General features: G+C 45.2%; 1 protein-coding gene across 1 annotated transcript; it reads right to left on the bottom strand.

The window, feature by feature from the left end:
* Positions 1-14,038: 14,038 nt before the first annotated feature.
* CH25H (cholesterol 25-hydroxylase) lies at positions 14,039-15,692 on the bottom strand. The gene has a single exon (XM_020973639.2). It carries the CDS (start codon positions 15,675-15,677, stop codon positions 14,745-14,747), a length of 933 nt encoding a protein of 310 aa, XP_020829298.2. The 5' UTR covers positions 15,678-15,692; the 3' UTR covers positions 14,039-14,744.
* Between the last annotated feature and the right edge of the window lie 7,864 nt (positions 15,693-23,556).

Here is a 23,556-nt window from a genome sequence, read left to right as displayed (position 1 = left end):
TACTAGGACCAGAGAGGAAGTGACTTGCCCAGGGTCACAGCATGAGTATCAGGGCCAGGACTCGACCCCAGACATCTTGACGCCCAATCCATCATTCTTTCCAGGACACAGAGATGAAATAAATGAATTAATGATTTCTTTAAAAAGCATTCATCCAATGCTTGCTATGTGCTGAGCATCGTGCTGTGTGCTGGGGATATAAATAACAGAAAACAATGCAGTCTCTCCTCTCAAGGAACTCAGATTCTAATTAAAGGAAACAACACATATAAGAAAGTTCAGGGTATGGGTGGCAAGAAAGGTCTGGAAATCCTAGGAATGCAACAGCAGGGCAGGTGGCAAGCTGGAGAGAAGAATGCAAGCTTCTTGAGGTCAGGGACTCATTTCTCTCTTTTTATGCCTAACACCTATCTCATTTAGCACATAGTAAGTGATTGACTGACTGACTGACTGCTTGAGGGAAGAGTACTCTGTTTCTCCAGGAAGGAGGGGCGTTAAAGACTGAAATAATCTCCCTAAGCAAAACGTGGAAGTCGAGGAGATCCGGTAATAACGAGAGCCATGTAGATGAAGAGACTGACTCTAAGTCTTCTCTCTGCCCCCCAGCAATTCTGGGTCGCCATTCTCTACCACTAACTGGCCTCTTGACTGGGCGAGCTGGTTGTGAAAAATCTAGTCAGCAAGGTTGGTTCTTAGCCTGTAAACTTGAGCGTGTAAAAATTCCTAATTTGCCCTCATAATGAGTACCGGCTTACCCCCACCCAAAGCAATGCAACAAACACGTACTGAGCACTTCCTGTGTGCAGAACGCTGTGCTAGGTGCCAGAGGACTTCCTTTATCTACCCTGCACAATTCTTCAAGACCTCGCTGTATCTTCACAGAATCATTAGGAAAATGAAGATCATCATAGAGACAGAAACTAGAAAACAGGGAGGCAGCTTGTGTAGTAATCCGTTAGCATCAGCCCACGCCTCGGGGCCACGATGTCAGGGTCCTAAGGCCTCTGACTACCAGAATTCCATGACTGCTGACATAGAGGAGGACCGAGAAAGTGCCATCAAAGATGTATCCATTACTGCCTTTAATGACATGGCATCGCCACCGGCCTGCTTGGGGCCATCTGCTGTACCTGAACACCTCCGGCAATTCCTAGCGCAGACTACCACCGGACTGTCCACGCCACATGTGTAACTCCGTGGGATGCAAACACAGCCATGCAGCAAAGGCCAGCCGGGTCTCCAGACTCTCCAGTACTTGGCATGCCTGGCCACAAAAGAGCTTCTTTTGCCCCTGTTCCCAACAGTAAAGCCTTCTTCTGTAAGAAGGGCTAGTACGTCTGTGGCACTTCAATGTTTGCGAGGCACTTTACAGATGTTCCCACTGTATCTTCACACTGGCCTCAATTCACTAGCTGTGTGACCCTGGACAAATCATTTAACCTCTGTCTTGCCTTAATTTCCTTATCTGTAAAATGGGGATGATAATAGCATTCACCAACCAGAGTTGTTGTGAGCATAGAATGAGATAATGCGTGTAAAGTGCTTAGCACAGTGCCTGCCACATAGGAATTTAGAACTCAAAATTTTGCAAAAATGAATATTGAAAACTATCTTTACATGTAACTGGGAAAAAAATACTATTAAGGGGAAAAAAGCCAAGCGTTAGCGTTGTTATTGCTGCTGCTTGCTTGTTTGTGGGGCTGACACATGTGTGCTAAAGGCAGAAACGGGGTCCAGCCAGTGAACGACCTATACAAATGGTAGCTATGATTATTTTCAATAAGGAGTCAAGGATGACACTTAGGCTGTGTGAACGAAGCCATTGGTGCCCTAGAAAGTAACAGGATCAGAAACCAGGAAAGAGCCCTCTTAGCCCTCACGTAGCAAAGCAAAGCCTTCCTTTCTGGGGGCCTCATCTTCCCCTCTGTAAAGAGATGGAGTTTGAACCAACTGTCTCTCTAAGGCAGAAGGCAGCACGTTCACCTGCCTCTGTCCACTCTCCGCTTAGCTCACAGCTGAAGCCGAAGCGGTCCAGGAGTGGCTCAGCTGCCCATCAGGCCCTCTCTGCCCCTCTCCTGGCCAGCAGAATAGCGAGTGACCTTGTCTCCAGCAGCTACTCCAGCTCCGGCCTCCCTTCTCCGCTCACTCATTCATCCGTCATGCATTTGTGAAGCACCCCCTACTCTGTGCCTCTGTCCTAGGAGCTGGGGATACAAATCTGAGACAGAGCCTGCCCCCAAGGAGCTCGCATTCCACTGGCAGAGGGAGGAGGGAGGGGAAAGTAACAGCTGACATTTCCAAAACCTTGTTGTCTTTGCCAAGTGCCTTCTATGTTGGATAATAGAATTCAGTCTGGAGGGCACTTTAAGGGTCATTGAATCCAATACCCTCTTTTTACAGAAAGGGAAACTGAGGTCCTCCTGTGAAACTGTGGCTTCTCCATTCATGTCCCACAGCTAAAAAGTGCCTGAAGCAGGATTTGAGCCCAGCTCTTCCTGACTCCCAGGGGCCTCATATTGATTTAGAAAACCGCATATTAACCTTATCTATGTTTTGTCATCTTTTCATTTATTTTATTAAATATTTCCCAATTGCCTTTTCGTCTGGTCCAGAGCCCTGGGAGGGTCATTACATCATGCTGACTTTTACTGGGTCATTTTGAGGCTCACGACAACCCTGGGAGAAAACTAGAGCTGAGGCTCACAGCAGTAATGGGACATGTCCTTGTCTGCGGTCACACAGCTCGGGACTGTCAGAGGCGGCTTCCTGACTCTGGATGCATCCCCTCCTCCCCCACATGAGTGCCCTTCTCCTCCTCCCTTGCAGCTGAGGCTAGGTGAGCTTCATGTTCACATCTCAGGGACTGAGCATCCGAACCAGTGCCGGAAGGCTGCTGGGGAATCAGAGAAACAAGACCTAAGGTAGATTTGTGGCAGGATGTGGCACTTCCTTACAACTGTTATTTTTATGTTTTATTATATATTCTTACATTATTTATCGTTGTTGCCTTAGTCATTGCTCCTGGTTCCATGTTTTATCGTACTGCCTTATTATTACCATTATTGTTGTGGTTATTATTGTTATTATTATTTAGCAGTCTGTTTTACTTCTCTCTCCTCTCCCTCCTCATTAGACCATAGGCTTTGGGGGCAGCCAGCGCTAATCACATCAAAATGAACAAAAGCCAGCTCAGCAAACGTATAAGTTTCTACTGGTATGCAGGCATACCTCATTTATCGAGCTTCATAGGTATTTTTTACTGGTCCAAGGAATGAAGGATATACATAATATACTTCTATAATATGTTATATACATATATTATACACACATATACATATACACCCAAAAATACATAGGTACAGACATACATACATACATATACACACACACAAACTCAATTGGGTACAGAAATCTATTTTACCAAACAGGGAAGTAGGAGGAAAATGAAAAAAAAAAAAAAAAGAAAGAGGGAGGAAGAGATAAGGGGAGGTTGGATTAAGGGAGGTAGTGGTCAGAAGCAAAATAGACTTTTGTAGAGAGACAGGGTAAAAAAAGAGAGAGAGAAGGATAAACAGAAAAAAAAATAGAAGAGAGGGAAATACACAGCTAGTAATCGTAAGTGTGAATGTAAATTGGATGGAATTACTCATAAAATGGAAGTTGATAGAAGAATGGATTAGAAACCAGAATCCAACAATAAGTTTTTTACAAGAAACACACTTGAAATAGAAAAACACAGTTAAAGGGTTGGAGCAGAATTTATTGTGCTTCAACTGAAGTTTAAAAAAAAAAGTCAGGACTAACAATCATGATCTGAGACGAAGAAAAAGCAAAAATAGTTCTGACTAAAAGAGATAATCAGGGAAACTACATCTTGCTCAAAGGTTCCACAGACAATGAAGTAACATCAATACTAGACATATATACACAAGTGACATAGCAACCAAATTCTTAAAGGAGAAGTTAAAAGAGTTATGAGGAAATAGATAGTAAAATTGTAGAGGAACTCTATTTACCATTCTCAGAACTAGATAAATCTCAACATAAATAAATAAGAAAGAAATTAAGGAGATGAATAGAATTTTAGAAAACTTGGATATGATAGACCTATGGAGAAAATTGAATAGGAATAGAAAAGGGTATATCTCTTTCTCAACTGTACACAGCACCCTCACAAAATTTGCCCATGTGTTAGGGCACAAAAACCTCACTAACAAATGCAGAAAAGCAGAAATATTAAATATATCCTTTTAGGACCATGATGCAATAAAAATTACATTTAATAAAGGGCCTTGGAAGCATAGAATAAAAATTAATTGGAAACTAAATAATCTAATCCTAAAGAAAGAGTGAGTCAGAAAATGAATTTTAGAAATAGATAATTCTATTATAGATGAAACAACAATGACACAACATAACAAAATTTGTGGGGTGCAGCCAAGGCAATATTTAGGGGGAAATGAAGCTCTCAAAATGTTTACATCAATTTTTAAAAAGATAGTAGATCGATGAATTGACCATGCAACTAAAAAAATGGAAAAAGAACAGATTTTAAATGCCCAATTCAATGCCAAAATAAAAATCCTGAAAGTCAAAAGACAGAATAATAAATTTGAAATAATAAAATTGAAAGAGAGAAGAATAAAACTGAAGATGGCTCCCGGGTTCTGAAAAAAAATAATAATTGAAGTAATAAATAAAACTAGAGGCTGGCTTAATGGGGGAAAACATAAAATAGATAATTTGATTTTCAAAAAATAAAGAAGAAAACTGAATTACCAGTATCAAAAATGAAAAAGATGAATTCACCACCAATAGAGATAAAATTATAGCACTTATTAAGAGCTATTTTGCCCAATTATACGTCAGTAAATCTGACAATCTAAGTCAAACTGATGAATATTTACAACAACATAAATTGCCCAGATTAAGAGAAGAAATAGAATATTTTAATAACTCTAGCTTAGAAAAAAAGAAATTGAACAAGTCATACATGAGCTCCCTAAGAAAAATCTCCAGGACTAGATGGATTTATGAGTGAATTCTACCAGATACTTCAAAAACAATTAATTCTAATACTATGTAAACTATTTTTAAAAATGGGTGAAGAGTCCTACCAAATTCCTTCTATGACATGACTATAGTTTTGATACCTAAACCAGGAAGAGCAATGACAGAATAAGAAAACTAAAACTGAATTTCCCTAATGAATATTGAGGCAGAAATTTCAGATAAAATACTTGCAAGGAGATTACAGCAATATATCACATATATCATACATATACTATGAGCAGATGGAATTTATACCAGGAATGCAGGGCTGCTTCAATATTAGAAAAACTTTAAGCATAATTGACCATATCAATAACAAAGACAACAAAAATCAAATGATTATCTCTAGAGATACAGAAAAAGATTTTTGTTTTAAAAACAGCCATTACTATTTAAAAAAAAAACACTAGAAAGCATAGGAATAAATGGAGCTTTTCTTAAAATGATAAATAGTGTCTATCTAAAGCCAAAAGCAAGCATTATCTGTATTTTTTAAAAAGCAAGAAAAATAAAGAAAGTGAAAAACAATGTGCTTCAATCTGCGCCCAGAATCCATCAATTCCCTCTCTGGAGATTAAACTTTTCATCATCAGTCCTTTAGAATTGTCATGGATCATTGTACTGGTCAAAGTAGCTAAGTCTTTCACAGTTCATCATGCTTGCAATATCGTTGTTAGTGTACAATATTTACCCGGTTCTGCTTATTTCACTTTGCATCAATTCATATTAGTCTTTCAAAGTTTTCTTGAACCCATTCCTCTCATCATTTCTTATAGCACAATGTATTCCATCACAGGGAGAGCCAGGTGGTACAGTGGATAGAGTACCGGGCCTGGAGTCAGGAAGACTAATCTTCATGAGTTTACATCCAGTGTCAGACACTTATTGCTTGTTTTGTGACCCTGGACTTCCTTATCTGTAAAATGAGCTGGAGAAGGAAATGGCAAACCACTCCAATATCTTTGACAAGAAAACCCCAAATGGAGTCCCAAAGAGTCAGACACAACTGAAACAACTAAACAGCTATAATTCCATCACAATCACATACCACAACTTGCTCAGCCATTCCCCAGTTGATGGGCATCCCCTCAATTTCCAATTCTTTGCCACCACAAAAAGAGCTACTACAAATATTTTTGTACATGTAGGTCCTTTTCCCTTTTTATGATCTCTTTGGGATACAGACTTAGTAGTGCTATTGCTAAGTCAAAGGGTATGCGCAGTTTTATAGCCCTTTGGACATAGTTTCAAATTGTTCTCCAGAAGGGTTAGATCAGTTCACAACTGTACCAACCATGTATTAGTGTCCCTATTTTTCCACATCCCCTCTTGCATTTATCTCTTTCCTTTTCTGTCATCTTAGCCAATCTGATAGGTATGAGGTGGTACTTCAGAGTTGTTTTAATTTGCATTTCTCTAATTATTAGTGATTTAGAGCATTTTTTTTCATTTGACCGTTTATAGCTTTGATTTCTTTTTTCTGAAAACTTCATATACTTTAACTATTTATCAGTTGGGGAATGGTTTGTATTTTTATAAATTTGGCCCAGTTCCCTGTGTATTTGAGAAAGGAAGAAAAAAAGAATGTTGTATAATAAGGAGCAAGCTTGGCTCCAGAGAAGAAATGAGAAAATGCATAACCTTCCCTTTTTAGCAGAGTTGGGGTACCATGGATATGGAATACTGCATACACTGTTAGAGTCTGTTGACCTCTGTTGAGTTTTGGTTTTGTTTGTGTGTTTTGCTAAAGTGCTTTTTCCTCGTTATCCTTTTTCTGTATTCTTTGTTATAAGCGGAGGTTACCTAAGTAGAGGAAGGCAGAGAAATCTATTCAGTAATGAATGTGATGTAAAAACAGAAGACAACTGATTTTTTTTAAGTTTAAAAAAAAGACTTTTTAAAAGGTTCTGTTGTAATTACTCAAGTGAGAGGAGATGGCTATGGAGCTTGCTCTAGAGGCCTGGCAGTAGAATGGAAGCCCCTCACCCCAAATTGCTGATGCCTCCCTGCCTCCCTCCCTCCCTATTTTGTATTTGTTTTGAATTGATCCAGTAGCCACAGAGAGGTACATATCGGTCTGTCCCCCACAACAGAATGTTGTTCAGTCGTTTCAGACTCTTCATGACCCCACTGGAGGTTTTCTTGGCAAAGACACTGAAGGGAGTTGCCATTTCCTTCTCCAGTTCATTTTACAAATAAGGAAACTGAGGCAAACAGGGTTAAGTAACTTGCCCAGGGTCACACAACTAGTAACTGAGGCTGGATTTGAACTCAGGAAGCTGAGTCTTCCTGCCTCCAGGTCTGGCACTCTATCCTCTGCATCACCTCGCTACACCACCCCCTCCATGAGAATGGAAGTCCCTTACAAGCAGGTATCGTTGCGTTCCTGGTTCTTGTGTATCTAGTGCCAGGTGCTTAATAAATGTTTGTTGGCTGATTGTTCAGAATGACCATGGAACAATAGGAGTTGACATTACCAGGAAAATTCTAGAACAGAAAGTCCAAGCTTCTCCTTTTTCAGGTAGGAAGGCTGGACGGGACTCACCCAAAGCCGAATACAAGTAAGAAGTGGCTAACACAGATGTGGAATGCAGGAGCTCTGGCTCCCAGTTCATGCCCTCTTCATGTCACTATGGCTGACAGATGTTCAGAAGGCACTTAGCTGGACTTAGAGACTGCTCCAGAATTGGGCAAGAGGGAGGAAGAGAAGGCAGAGATGGCTCCCAGATTCTGAGCCTGAGCAGCCATGATGGCACCCTAGGGAGAAATGGAGCAGCCTGGAGGGGGAGCAGGCACGGGAATGATGAGTCCAGTTTTCGCTGTATTCAAGGAGTCAGTGGGAGATGCCACAGAGCTCTCCAATAGGGGATACAGGGATGGAGGCTCAGGAGAGATGAGGATTTGGGAAACAGCCAAGGAGAGATAACATGAGTGAAAGTGGATGAGGCTACAAGGGAAAGAGGAGAGAGTGGACCCAGAGGGCCAACTCCTGGGCCTTCCTAAGTGCCCAGATTTACGGGGTGAGAGGAATTAACACAGCCTGCCAAAGAGACAGAGGAAGAGAAGCAAAATGTTCCCAAGAGCTAGAGTACAAGGGATGTCCCAAGAGCTAAGAGATGTGAGACATTCCCAGAGATGAGAAAAGTTCCCAGAAGGAAAGGGAGGTAGCTGTGACAAATGCCGGAAAGAAAGAAGCCAGGGGACAAGAGGAGAGGACACTGAATTTGGTCATCTGGAGATTCCAGGGCAGTTGGAGACCAGTGGGGAGTGAGATCAGAAACCAGCCTGCAGGAGAGAGATGAGCAGGCCATGAAGGCATGAGACTGTCAGAGGACCTGGGTTCAAATCCCACTTCTGACTCCAATAATCTGTGCGACGTTGGGCAAATCCCTTCAGTGCCCTGGTGTCAGTTTCTTTGCCTGTAGATGGTCCTTGAAGGGGCTTCCAGCTCTGGGTCAGCAATTCTTTAGGAAGTGTGGCAGCAATGAGGAGAAAGAGGACAATAATAGATCAGGAGCTCAGCCAGAATGAAGGGAAGGCTTTATTTGTTTGTACTAAAGACCCAGAAGACCTGAATGTGCTGCAAGGAGAGTGTCAGTCACCTGGGCTCCCTCTCCGTGAGGATCTAGGAATCCAAGAAGTATTCCCAAGGGAATAGGAAGATCTCGTCACCAGACCACCTCCAAGCTTCCCTGGGAATCATAGGATTTCAGAGTTGGAAGGGACCTAAGCCATCATCCAAGTGTTGTAGAGGGCAGGATGCCAGCCTTAGAGTCAAGAAGACCTACGTTTGTGGGGCAGCTAGGTGGCGCAGTGGATAGAGCACCAGCCCTGGATTCAGGAGGACCTGAGTTCAAATTTGGCCTCGGACACATAACACTTACTAGCTGTGTGACCCTGGGCAAGTCACTTAATCCCATTGCCTAGCCAAAAAAGAAAAAAAGAAAAAAAAAGAAGACCGTTTGAATCTTGTCTGAGATGCTTACTAGCTGTGTGACCCTAGGTGAGTCAGTTAAACCCTTTCAGCCTCAGTTTCCTCATCTGTAAAATGGGAGTAATAATAATAGTACCTACCTCCCAAAGATTGTTTTAAGGCTCAAATGAGATGGCAGCTGTATAGCTTCTACAAACCTCAAAGCGCTAGCAATTATTGTCATCTGGTCCACATTGCGAGCAAGACCTCTCTGTAACATCCCAAATCATGTCCCTCCAGCTTTCATTTGAAAAGCTCAAGAGAGGGGGGGGAGTCCCAGATCTCCTGAGGTCCCCCCTTTCCACTTTGGTAGAAAGTGACAGTTGCTTCCCTATAACTTGGCCCGCCCTGCACTTGGTTCCTGTCCTCTGTGACCAAACAGTACAAATCTAATCTCTCTTCAGCACTGGGACACCTCTAAAATCCTTGAAGCCACCTGGCTTAGCCTTCACCTCTCTCTGGGTCTCCCTTTGGCCTTTCCCACCTTTCCCCAAAGAAACCATTGGGGCAGAGGTCCTGACCAATGACATAGTCACCTCAGAATTGGAGGGGTGGAGGGGTAGGCAGAGGACATATGTAGGAATGGCAAGCCCGAGTAATGGAAGACAGCAGGGCAAATCCAGTAGTGGGGGTCTCCTAAACTACAGAGGATTCCCATCAGAAATGTAGACAGTCAATGAGTGGGACCTTCCCCATTTTCCCAGAAGCTCTTTTGCTTGGGGCGGGGGGGAGGGGGAAGTACTGGCTTTTGAGAGTCTGTTTTTCTGAACCCTAACTAACCCTGCCCATATATGTCTGCAGCTTCATCTGCATCCCAGCTGTGAACCTGCCATTAATCTCTTCTGAATGGCTGGTTGACCCCATGATGCATCTTCACTTTGAAAAGCCACAGGAAAATCACTCATGAAAATACTTTATTTCAGATATCTGGTCTGACTTCCTGTTATAGGAACGTATATATTAGAATATATTCTATATTATAGAAACCTATTCATGAATAAAGGAAAAAGGCATTATTAAATTTTCACCATGTGCCAGGCTTTGGGGGGCAAAACTCCAAAAGACAGACAGTCCCTGCCTTCAGGAAGCTTACAGTCTAATGTAATATTACATTATATATAGGAACCAAGAGCCAAGGAATTCATGACGGTAGTGAATGGAGTCACTACGATGGAGCTGGCTCATTTTGAGGGACGGTATCCTTGATTGCCTTACTGCTCCCAAAGTTAGAGGTGGAAAGTTAAGAAGGAGAAGGGGGAAAAGAACGGGTACTCTGGGGATACCATGACATGAAGATGGGTGGAGAGCAGACTAGTATTTCATGCTATTCAGACACAGTAATGATGGGGGGCATGGAGAAATACAGGCCCCGTGCAAAGGGAAATGACATCTACGAGCAAAGAAAAGCGACTTTAGTTCATAGGATTCTCAGAGACTGGCTGGTGGCACCAAAGATGAGACATTTGCATTCCCATTCCAATAGAATATTTGCTGGGCACCCAAGTTCATTCACAGAATCTCTATTGGAAGGAACCTCAGAGCCCATCTAGTCCAATGCAATTCTGAACAAGAAACCCTATCAATCAATCAATAATCATCTGTTAAGTGCCTATATGCCAGACACAGACATACACGTATGTGGCTAGACACTGAGAATCCAGAAACAAAAATGAAACCATCCCTGACCTCAAGGAGCCTCCATTATATCGAATAGTCTTCTAGCCTATGATTGAAGTCCTCCAATGCTGGGAAATCCATCCCCTCAGTTGGTAGCTCCTGCCACTTTCTTGAGAAAGTTTTTCCCACATCCAACCTGTGCCCAAACAAGAATCCTCTCTACAAAATACCAGCAACTGCTCATCCATCCATTGCGTGAAGACCTCTGGTAAAAGGGAACTCACTTCCTTCCAAGGCAGCCCTTACCATTCCACTTTTGCGTTGGATGGGAGGAAGGAAGCATTTATTAAGCATCTGCTATATGCCAGGCACTGTACCAAATGCTTTGCAAATATAATGAGGTAGGTTCCATTATTATTCCCGTTGTCCCCAGTTGAAGAAACCGAGAAGGAGAAGTGAAGTGACTTGATGAAGGTCACACAGCTAGGAAATGTCTGAGGCTGGATTTGAACTCAGGACTTCCTGATTGCAGGGCCAGCATTCTATCTGCTAAGCCACTTCGCTGCTTCCAACTAGCATAGCCCTAAGGGTTAGGAAATTTCTTTGTCCCTCAAGCCTAGCTGAAATCTACCTCTCTGTACCTTTTCTTGTCTTCCCTTGCCCTGGTTCTGCCTTTTGGGGCCACGTAGAACACGTGCAGTCCCTTGTTCCCATGGCAGCATTTCATTAGAAGTGTCTTTCATCCTTCTCACCCCCCCCAAAGCCCCAGTTCTCTCCCCCCCCCCCAGAATGCCAGGTCTCTGCAGGCTGCCCTTTGAAGTTGCTGAGCTAAAACATCCATCACCTCTTTATTCACTCACATCACACTCCCCCACGTAGTGTTGCTCTGTTCCCTGCTTCGTCCTTCCATTTCCTCTCCGTATTCTCATGCAATCCAGCACTCACAAGATATGCCACATCCTCCCCGTTCCAGCTGACTTTGATTCTTCTCCACATTGCCTTGTCTTCCTCACAGTTGACACTGTCCCCTAAGCTCCTGCCTCTGCAATGCAGAACGGTAATCCACGCACACAGGGCTAGGTCTGTACAAAGGCCATCCATCTTCCTGGAGCATTGGAGAGTGAAAATTCCTGTCAGCCCCCCAGGCCTTTGCTTCAGGGTATGCTCAGGATGGTCCTCAGAATCCCAGCTGGGTCAGCACAGAGACCAGTGAGGCACACGCTTAGCTGAGCTGTCCACTATCAGTCTAGACACTCTGGCCTGCCTCACCAGGACCAAGCTGAGGATCTCAGGACTGAAAACCTTCTCTGCGCTTTTCAGGCTTTGAACTTGAGAAGAGGTCTCTTGGGCAGAAGCCGTGGCCACCTGTGGGGCCCTCACAGAAATCGTCCCAGCGTTCTTTAATGTCCCTGAAAACATTTGTTGTTCAATGAAGATAAAGGGATTCAGAGATAGGAGGGACCTCAGAGGTCGTCAAGTCCAACCCCCACCTCCCCCCGCCGCCATTTCATAAATGAAGAAACTGAGTCCCAGAGAAGGGAAGTGAGTTTGCCAGGGCCACTGTGTCATGCTAACTCTCAAGATGAGGTAATGACATTTACAGACGTATGATGACAGAGCTAGAAGGCACCTTAGTCCAACACCTTTGTTTACAGAGGAAGAAATGTAATTTCAGAGAGCTTAAGTGATTTCTCTGAGGCCATTCAGCCAGTTAGTGGCAGAGACAAAAGTTGAACCCAGATCTCCCGAATTCTGGTCCAGCATTTTTTTGCCCCGTATTTCACCACTTCACCTTAGCACTCTGACTAGAAGCTTTTCTGCTTGAGCGTGTTGCTTTCAGAAATGTAGAGAGAGTTAGATAGAGGGATAGATGGATAGATGAATGGATGGATGGATGCATAGATGGTTGGGTGGATGGAACAGATAGACAGAGATTGATAGATAGATAGATAGATAGATAGATAGATAGATAGATAGATAGATATGTCATACACAGATGGACAAATAGATAGATGGATAGATAGACTGACACACAGATAAACAGATGGACAGAGAGAGACAGATAGAAAGACAGATAGAGGATAGGTAGATACTTGATAGAATGACAGATATATAAAGCTCAATGACAGGGCTGCTAAAACAGGAGGTGAATGTTTGCATTAGAAACATGATTTCCCATTTCATAAAACGATTGCAAAAAGAAAGGCACTTCGGAGATTGTCCCATAGCCCAAATGACTGAATTCTGACCTAGAAGGAGCTAAAAAGATGGGTGACTCGTGCTTCTCAAAACTCTGCAGCACGCGTTTCACATAGTCTCTGCCCCTTTCTTGGCAGACATGCATCGTTGCTCCACGGACCGTTTGTTCTTGTTTTCACATTTGGTACAACACAAAGAATAATGGATTTGGAGTTAGAGAATCTGGGTTCGAATCCCAGCTCTGCTACCTGCCACCTGATGCCCCTGGGTAAATCAGAGCCTTTCTGGGGCTCAGTGCCATCCCTAAAATGAAGAGGGTGGACAAGGGTCCTCTGAGGTCTCTGCTGGTCCTCAACCTCCAGTCCTTTGAGCCCTCCGCTCCTTAGGAAGCAAAGGGAACTGCCCAAGCTGAGCCCATCTCCTCTGCCTTCAAAGTCAGTCCTCATTCCCCAATACTACCCTGAGTTCTTTAAAACACAGATCCTTTATTGCATTTTAAATGTGGCTCAATGGATATTTTTTTTTTAGTTCATGAAGAGCTTTCAGAAACCCACCAGTCCTGTCAAACAAGGCATGGCTTTTCTTTCCTGCAGCCCTGTTTTATACCAGAGAATTCTTGCAAGGCTTGGCTAATGGCAGAGTTCCTGGGACCCTGAGCTCCGGGGCTGCACTGCCCACCCAATCACTTGCCCTTCATGCTGAAGTCGTCTGAGCAGCCCTCGAGAGGTGTCAGGGGTGACAAAGGCATCTGCTCCATGCCCCCTTTTGTGCTCTGCAGAAACCTCCAGCTTCCCCCCAAGAAAGCCTTCCTCTTTCCCCTCCACTTAAAGAAAAAACAAAAGTGCTTCCCTCCGACCTTTTGTCCCACCCTGCCCTGTGGGCAGGCATTCCACCAGCACCAGCTCAGTCCTGGCAGTCCAGTCGCTTAGCGGATTCACTCACCAGCATCCTCTCTCCACTCTTCTCCCCTTCCCTCCCTTCTATGGGCTGACAGTACCAGAGCATTGAATCTGGTCAGCTACAAGAGCTCCTAAAGATCTTCTAGTCCAATGCCCCCTCCTTTTACAGAGATAGAAACTGAGGCGCAGAGGGGGGAAGATACTTGCCCATATCCACACAGGCCATAAATAACAGACTAACTCTGGGGGGCAAAACTCAGTGCCCCCAACTCAAGATGCCAAACACACAACACAGGACTTGTTTTGTTCTGTTTTGGTTTTGTTTTTTGAAAAAAAAATCAGAAACACAAACATCACATTGGGTAGTGCAGTATAAATACAGATTACAGTACAAAGGAAGGAAAAATAGAAAAATCCTCTTGGCTTTTTCACTGTCCAGCAGGAAAGAGCTCCATAGATTATAAATAGACGAGTCAGACAGACAATGTACAAAGCCCATCCTGGGGGGCGTGCTATCCTGGCTCAGGGACACATTGCAGAGCAGGGAAAATGCTTTCTCACAAGCAATTTCATTCGTCAAGACAGTCTCAGGGTGTCAGCCCTGGTGGAGCAATCCCCAAGAAGAGACAGCAGCCGAGGCTGTCACAGCAACAGTGCCAGGTACTGAATCCCGATCCTCAGAGGGCTGACATTCAAGGTCAAGTCTACACCATGAGCTCGGCTCAGACACTGATATTTACATACAGATTTCTATGTATTTTATATATATGCATATTATATATATATATATATAACTTTGCATTCTTCTTGTACAAAATAAATATGCTCAGGCTGTAAAAATACATGAAATCCCATCTCTCATAGCTTCTAACTAGACAATAATCTTTCACTTAAAATAAATTCCTCTTTTTTTTCACCTTGTACCCCCAAGGAGGGCTCAGTTCCAGGGGGCAGGGGTTGGGGGATTTCCCGCAGAGTAGCCCAAGCTCAGAGTCCCCAACAGCTTATCCCAGTGGGTGAAATATGGGGGCATAGTTGCAGTTTATCTTCCTGTGGTGCAGGTCATGGTGGGACACGCCGCCATACCAGCCATAAGGCACTAGCCGGTGTGTGGACCAGGGAAAGTCATAGCCACAGTGGTCTTCCACAGACAGCCAGATGTTGACCAGATTGAAGGTCATGGTGGTCAGCGGGTGGCAGCCGAGCAGCGTGGGGTTCAGACAGTCGAAGAAGCCCAGTGAGGAGAGCTCCCAGACACTCAGGTACTGCGTAGCCAAGGCAAAGGGGGATGTGTTCTTGTGATGGACCTTGTGAAAGGTCTGATACAGCCAGGGGACCTTGTGGTGCAGGACATGCCACACAAAGTACTCAGCATCGAAGAGCAGGAGGCACACAGTCACATGGTAGAGGAGCTCCCAGAGACCCGGGGCCACCGCCGGCCAGCTCTGGGGGCCCCAGTGCCAGCGGAGGACCGTCACAGGGAAGATGAAGACCACGTGCTGATAGACTGTGTGCAGCAAGCAGAGCAGAATCTGCCCTGCAGATGGGTAGAAATGAGGATGAATCTTGTACTTCCTCAGGGCGGGGACCCTGTAGCTCACGAAGTCCAGGACGATGAAAGGTAGGCAGAAGGCCACGTACGCAGTGCCAGAGAAGAGGACTGGGAAGAAGGGGGACTGGAGCAGCCCCTCTCTGGCCCTGATCATGTCCCAGAGAGGCTGCAGAAGACGCACAGTAGATGCATCCAGGGACCGGAAGCCTGGCAGCTCTGAGCTGCTGTTGGTCATGCTGAGACTGGCCATCAGTGGCGAAGGAAACAGCTGGTTCAGGCTGGGCTGGGCTGGGCTGAGTTGAGCTGAGCTGAGCTGCTGAGCCTGTCTCGCTGTCTGTGAGCTAGCTCTCTTCTTTAATAAGAGCTCCTGGTCCCTCCCATCCATGATGTCACTTGTTCTCACTTTTCCTACCTCACTGCTGGAGGGTGGGGAACGAGGGGGAGGCAAGGAGGAGGGAGGAGTGGGAGGACATTTTTTTCCTAATTTTTACAAAAGCAACAGGCCTCCTGCTTGGCACATCATCTCCCAGCTCCAAGGGCCCCCTCAAGGGTCGGAGAGATGCCTGAACAAGGCAGAAATGAGAACTGCTAAGCAGAGGGAAAGGAGATAAATCATAACCATATGCTTACAGCTGAGAAGGGATGAGGCACAGTGGTTGTGAGAGAGTGAGCCTTGGACCAAGCTGGCCGGCTGCTGGGATGGCACCTCCCCAGGAGCCATCCTCCAGCTGGCCGCAGAAGCTCAAGCTCACCAGGCATTCCAGCCTCCTCCTTCTACATGGAGCTGGAAACACTCTGGACAGCTAGGAGAGACAGGCAGCCTGGCTGCTCCAGTGCTCCAATACTCTGATGGCCATGCTGGCCCTGCCTCCCTCAGTATGCCTCTCCAATCCAGCCTGCACTCAGAGCAGCCCCTCGTCTTCACTGCCAAATGAATATTCCTCAATTTTGGATGGAGCCAAGCTCTAGACCATGCACAGCTTTTGCAAAAGAAGAGGGGGTGCTTGGACCCCTGCCTGCAAAGGAATGATGACCAGCTAGTTTGGCAAATACGTGCCCTGTTTTCTCTGGGTTTTTTTTTTTCCTTTTTTTCTGTTTAGATTCTTGCCCAGCCCAGTACAGAGGAAGGAGACTGCGGGAAGAGTCAGGAGGTTTGGGTCTCACCTGTTCCACTGCCCAGTTGGGTGACTGGGGATGAGCCAAGCCACAAATCCTGATTAAACATCCAATGTGTACCAGGCGAAGGCAAAGAAAGGAAAACCATCCCTGCCTTAAAGATGCTTGGGGGCGGGGGGGAGGGGCAGGGAGGAGAAATGGAACAAATGAACAGATTGATATTTACATGATAATCTGAAGAGGAGGAGGTCACTGACCACCAAGGCTTCTGGTAGGAGATACCACATTCCTTGAAGGAAGCTAGGGATTTCATCTCCCTGGACCTCAGTTTCCCCCTATGGAAAATGGGGATCATAATCCAAACCTCGAGAAATAGTATGATATAGTGGGTAGAGAATAGGGCAGCTAGGTGGTGCAGTGGATAGAGCACTGAGCTTGGAGTCAAGAAGACTCATCTCCCAGAATCAGACACTTACTAACTGTATGACCCTGGGTAAGTCACTTAACCCTGTTTGCCTCAGTTTTCCCATCTGTAAAATGAGCTGGAGAAGGAAGTGGCAGACCACTCTAGTATCTTTGCTAAGAAAACCCCAAATGGGGTCACAGAGTCAGACACCACTGGAAAAAGTCTGAGCAGTAGTGAATAGAGAGCTAACTTCAGAATCAAGAAGTCTTATCTCTGACACAAACTGATTGCGTAACCCTGGGCAAGTGTCTCCAACTCTCAGGGTCCTCTGGGGAAGTAGCTGTGAAGCAGGTGCCATTAAATATTTCATCAAGTCCAGAGTATAGCCAAATGTGAATTGTTCCTATTAACTAGAATTTAGCTCATCTTGAAAGGCTCGACTATCAGCTCTCCCAACCTCCTGACCTCCTCACACACACACACACCCACTCCAAGCCTACCTATCTAGTGCTGATAACGAGAAGACTTTGGGCAGGTTATGACCACATTAGGACATTGGGAGACATCCAGTCCCTCTCTGCAAGTCGCTCCTTCCTTCCCTCCCCATTTACTACCATTTAGAAGCGCTATTTCACAGAATCATGATCACAGAAATGTTGGACTAGATAGGACCTCAGAGAACACCTAGTCCAACCTGACCCCACCCCCCTATTTACAAAGGAAGAAGCAGAGCCCCAGAGAGGGGAGGTGACTGTCTCAGGGTCACACAGCCAATGAAAGGCAGAACCAAGACTCAAAGCTAGGTCCTCAGCCTCCATGATCAGAGTTCCTTCCATCACATTATACTGCTCTCCTCAAGGGCAAGCAAAATTGATAGAAATGCTGGTAGAAAAGAGGCAATAATGTAAGCCATATAGCAATACACTGTTGGTAGAGCTGGGATTGATAGAAATCAGTGGGTTTGGTGGAGCAACCATCCTGGATGCCAACTTGGAATTGTGTGAGAAAAAGGGACTTCACTTTTCATTGTCTTTGACCCATGTTATTCCATGAGGAGGCATGAATGCCAAAGGAATCTAAGATAGAAACTAAAGTCCAGCATATATCAAAATATCCAAAGAATGGGAAACAAACTCCATAGATTGGAGAGAAACTGAGTAAACCGTAAGATATGATAGCAACACGATGTTATTGTTATAAGAAATGATGACTGAGGAATTCAGAGAAACATGAGGTTTGAATGAACTGATTCAGGATAAAGTAAGCTGGATCGGAAAACCAATACACACAATGATTACAATATAAACTACTAGACTAAGAAAGCAATTGTGGTCTTGGAGTATAGGTAATAAAAAGAAACCTCGGGAGCAACTAGGTGGCGCAGTGGATAGAGCACTGGCTCTGGATTCAGGAGGCCCTGAGTTCAAACCCGACCTCAGACACATAACACTTACTAGCTGTGTGACCCTGGGCCAGTCACTTGACCCCATTTACCGGCTAAAATAAAATAAAATAAAATAAAAAGAAACCTCCCTCCTCCCAGTAAGGAAGCTGTGGAGTACAGGGGAAGAAGGGTGGGAGCATCATCAGATGGTCACTGCATTGGGTGTTTTCATTCAACTGTTTTTCTCTGTTGCAAGGGAGGGGTCGATTTTGAGAGAAGAAGAAGGGGAATATTTCCAGAAACAACCATGATGTGAAAACATCATTTTAAAAACAAAACACAGTCAGCCAATTCACTTAATTCAGAATTGGGAATCAGGTTAGGCACTAGAAAGACCATCAAGCCAAGTTCTGGTGGGAGTCCGTGTTCTTTAAATAGCGATCAGCAACAGAATCCATTCCCAGAGTTTAGAACATCCCAGAAACAAAGTGGTTTCATAGTCATAATTTGGGTCCTTGTGAGTGTTAGCCTGAGGCAGGTCCCAGGCTAGGTTGGGCTTGTGGTAATCCTGCTAGCAGTGAGGAAAGTGAAAGTCAGTGTCAGACTAGAGAACTGGTCCTCGAGGGCAGCCTGTTTTTTCCCAGCTTGGATGCGGGACAAGTTGGGTTTTTTTTTTCCAACACTCGAGACTACCACTCAGCGGTGACTGCAAGAATTACAATCCACTTTGTTGACTTTGATTCGCATTGCCCAAATAGCCACAATGAGGGAATCTCAGGAAGTCAGTCAGTCAATAAACATTTATTAAGAGCCTACTGTGTGCCAGCGCCAGGCACTGTATTAAGCGCTGGGGATACAAAAAGAGTCAAAAGACAGTACCTGCTCCCAATCTGATAGGGCAGACGAGCAAAGAAATATGTGCAAACAAGTCATACACAGGATAAACAGGAAATAAGAGAGAGAAGGCCCTGGAATTAAGAGGGGCTGGGGAAAGCTTCCTGTAGAAGGGGGGATTTTAGCTGGAACTTGAAAGAAGCCAGGAAGCCAAGAGGTAAAGAGGAAGAGGAAGAGCATTCCAGGCATAGGGGACAACCAGAGAAAATGCCTAGAACCAAGAAACGAAGTTGTCTTGTTCATAGAACAGCCAGGAGCTCGGAGTCACTTGATCAAAGAATACACGCAGGGGAATAAGGTGTAAGCAGCCTGGAAAGGGAGGAGGGAGTCAGGTTATAAAGGCTTTGAATGCCAAGCAGAGGATTCTGTATTTGATCCTGGAGGACCCACTGGAGTTTATTGGGGGGCGGGGAGCGATGACGTGGTCAAATCTGCACTTTAGTGGCTGAAGGAAGGAGGGACTGGAGCGGGTGGAGACTTGAGGCAGGCAGATGCCCCCAGCGGCTACTGCAATAGTCCAGGTGATGAGGGCCTGCTCTAGAGTAGAAACAGTGTCAGGACATATTCAAGGGATGAAATTTCAAAGGTGAATTTGCACCATATTATATTTGGAGGGTGAGGCCTAGTGAGGAATTTAGGATGGTTCTGAGGTGATGGAGCCTAAGGGGACTGGGAGGATGGTGGTGCCCTCTACAGTAACTGGAAGGGGGGGCAGTTTAGAGAGAAAGGTAATGAGTTCTCTTTTGGACATACTGAGTTCAAGATGGATGGACATCCAGTTGGAGATGTCTGAAAGGCATTTGGAGACATAAGATTGGAGGTCAGCAGAGAAGTTGGGGCAGGTGAGTTAGATTTATCAGCATAAAGATGGTCATGGGAGCCAATGAGAATTGGAGTTAGAAATGGAATTAGGGTCAGCCTATCACCACAAGTTGGAGGGAAAAGTGGGTGTATGGTGCTGTGCTGGACACTGAAAACATCTGCACTTCATACAGCTTTATTCAATCTGGCATGAATTGTTACTGATTCATGTCTTATGACCATTATTACATTGGCCATTCAGCCAGTGCAGTAGGAAGAGGAAAGCAATCTTGCTTGGATTTTTAATAATTTCTTGAACTATTCACTTTTATATTCTCCTGATTCCTGTACATCTTATTCCTCATTCCCTCTCCCATGATGAGACTGTAGTTTCTCAAAGGTAGGAGTTAACATAATTATGACACATTTCTATACCACTGTCCTTAACATCTCAGTATGGTGTAATGGAAAGAGCCCTGGGTTTGGAAAGCCAGAGGACCTGGGTTTATTCTTTCCTTCAAAACATACTCATTAAAGATTTAACAAGTGCTGAGTCCTGTGCTCTACCCTATGGATAGTCATAAAAGGAATTAGTCACGGATACTATGCTAGGCATACAAAGGGGACTGAATGTCAGTAACAGAAAGAGTGGTGAATGTGATTCAGGAGGCCTGAGTGTGAATCCCCACAAACACACCACTACTGGGTGACCTTGGACAAGTCCTTTCACATCTCTAGGCACGTGGTTCATGGACTCTAGGAACTGCAAGGAACCTCAGTGGGCTTCTTGTCCTGCCCATGCTGAACAAGAAAGGGGACTAGGACTTACCCAAACAAGTGGTCACCCAGACTTTGCTTAAAGACCCCCAGGGAGGGGGCAGCTAGATGGGGCAGTGGATAGAGCACCAACCCTGAAGTCAGGAGGACCTGAGTTCAAATCCGGCCTCAGACCAAACACTTGACACTTACTAGCTGTGTGACCCTAGGCAAGTTACTTAGCCCCAATTGCCAAAAAAAAAGAAAAAGACCTCCAGGGAAGGGAAAGCCACCGCCTCTCTCTAGAGGGGGTGCATTTCACTTCTGGATAACCCTAAATCTTGGGACACCTTTTTCATGACACCAACTGCCTATTTTCTCATCCCCCCTCTTGCCCTTAGATCTGTTTTCTGGAGCCAAGCAAAACGTGTCTAATCCTTCTTCCATGTACCGCCCTTTCCAAGCACAAAGGCAACCACCGTGGCCTCCTGGAGTCTTCCAAGTTCCCTCTACTGGTTCTCGGAGGGTATGAGGCCCTTTCCCACTTTGGTTTCCTCCTCTGGACACTCTCCAACTCATCAATGCCCTTCCTAAAGACCAGAACTGAAGACAAGACCCTAAAAGTGATTGGACCAAGGGAGAGGAGAGAGAGAGATGTCCCATTCTGCCCTCTAGACCCTCTGTTTTTCAATGAAGTCTGGGATTGCATTTATTTTTGAGACTTGCCATGTCATATTGGTGGCTACCACTTAGTTCACAGCCCATGTAACCCCCAGTCTTTGCCTCCCCCACCTTGTCCCTGGGCTTGTCGACCCCAAGTGGAAGATTTTCCACTTTTCCCTATTACATTTCAGCCTATTCGTTTCAATCAATCCCTCAGCCAACAAACACTTAGTGAGAGCCTGCTGCTGTATGCCAAAGCACCTGGCCGATGATGAGTTGTTTGAATCTTGACCCTGTCCATCCAGTTCACGAGGCTTTGTCCCCAAGTGGGCCACAAGCAGATGTTTTTCCAACTCAGTGATAAAAATGGCCAACGACACAAGGCCAAGGACAGATGTCTGTCTTTCTCCTTCTACTCTGTCATTAGTAGTTAGCACTTAAACCATTAAACCATTACATGATGACTCTGATTTGGCCCATAACCAGTTCTGAAGCCATCTAAGTGTAGTCTTTCTCCATCTTTCCCCCGAGAAGAGTGACTAGAGGGGACTTTGCCAAATGCTGTGCTGAGGCTTAGGCAAATACCATCAACAGCATTCCCCCAATCTCTATACTCCGTCCAAAAGAGAATGTGCTTTCTTGCCCCGTAAAGTGAGGTGAAGAGACTGAGGCAGGGCTTCATAGTATCATGGCAGACTGGTTAAAATTGTGGGCCCCTTCTCACAAAAAGGTTTTAAACACATCAAATAAATACACAGAATGACAAAGAAAACAAAGTATATTGAAATGCAGTTATCAAAATATATTTTAAAAACAAGTGGCTGGACCCTCGATGGAGAAGCCCTGTACTAAGTGGTCATTCAGTTCTGCTTCAGCAGTAAATCAAATGTAACTCCATTCACCGTGCATTTGTTAAATGCATCCTAGGAACAAGGCACGGTCCTCAGTGATGAGAAGGCAAAGACCAAACCCAAAGCAGTCTTGGCCTCCAGAAGTTTACATCTGACTGGGAGATGAAACATGAGATGGCAGCCATTAGAGGTTTGCATTCAGGCATCACAACAACCTTGCACTCCCATTTTACAGAGCAGTAACCTGAGGCCTCGAACTCTCTTCACTAAGACATATACTTGTATTCAAACAGATCTCGAATCATATCAATGTATGTCCCCCCAAATCCCTGGCTGCCTGTCCTGCCTATCCTGCCCCGGACCAGAGGCGACAGAAGCAGCAGGGCCAGCTTTTCCTAGGCCCCTTAGCTGTGTGAAGTTGGAACTGGCTGAGCCCCCTGCTGAGAACAGCTGAGCATCGCCACTGGACAGCCTTCCCTGGCTTATAGGCTGCTGGGCTCCTCAACCTGTCTCTTCATCCACAAGGCACAGCCTTCAGCTGGACAGGACTCGGTGCCCGCTTGTGGCCTTTGGCCCAGTCCATCGGGCAATGACGGAGAGTAGGAATGAGTTGTGGGGCTGTGGAGTAACCAGAAGGGCTCCGCTAGGTTTTCTGACTGGTTCCCTTATTTTCAAGTGGTGGCACTGGGCTGAAGGGCAGATGCCCAGTGCCTTCCTGGTTGTTTCTCCTGAGGGGAGCTGCTGTGATGGTAGAGGTGGGGGTGATTTCATCCTTTTCAGCAGGTCCCTAGAGGGCGGCTGAAAGGGAAGCTGCGATTCCTGTGTCTTGGAGCTTCGTTGTATCATAGGTGGATATAAGAAGTCTTGTGATTTAATGGAGAAGGGGGCTGGGCTGAGCCTTGAACCCTGGCTCTTCGCTGCATGTACTATGTGGCTTTAAGCAAGCTATTTCTCCTTTCTGAGATTCAGTTGCCTCTGCTATAAAGTGGGGATATTTATTCCACACTCTTGGGAGATTAGGGGTTGGGAGGAAGAAGGCTGGATGGTACAGTGGGTAGAATGCTAGACTTGGAGTCAGAAAAACTTCAGTTCACATCTGACCTCAGACACTGACTAGCTGTGTGATCTTGGGCAACTAGCTTGTTTGCCTCAGTTTCCTCACCTGCAAAATGAGCTGGAGAAGGAAATGGTGAACCCCTCCAGTGTCTTTGCCAAGGAAACTCCACATTGGGTCATGAAGAGGCTGAAACAACTGAATGTCAGGTTCTCTTCTAGCTCTAAACCTCTGGTTCTAGGGTTCTTAAAGCACTACAGAAACAGGAAATATCAAGAAACTCTTTGTCTCCATTTCTTAAATTTGGCTTCCAGGGTAAAAGATGATTCCTCGTGATTC

This window comes from Phascolarctos cinereus, unplaced genomic scaffold (genome assembly GCF_003287225.1).
Source record: "Phascolarctos cinereus isolate Bilbo 61053 unplaced genomic scaffold, phaCin_HiC Scaffold_3;HRSCAF=262, whole genome shotgun sequence".
Classification (NCBI taxonomy): Eukaryota; Metazoa; Chordata; class Mammalia; order Diprotodontia; family Phascolarctidae; genus Phascolarctos; species Phascolarctos cinereus.
Note: the sequence above shows the minus strand (reverse complement) of the source record. Positions and strands in the feature narration are given on the sequence as shown.

Excerpts from the sequence above, each read along its gene's own strand:
- CH25H (XM_020973639.2), bottom strand. The coding sequence starts at position 15,677 with ATGGATGGGAGGGACCAGGAGCTCTTATTAAAGAAGAGAGCTAGCTCA.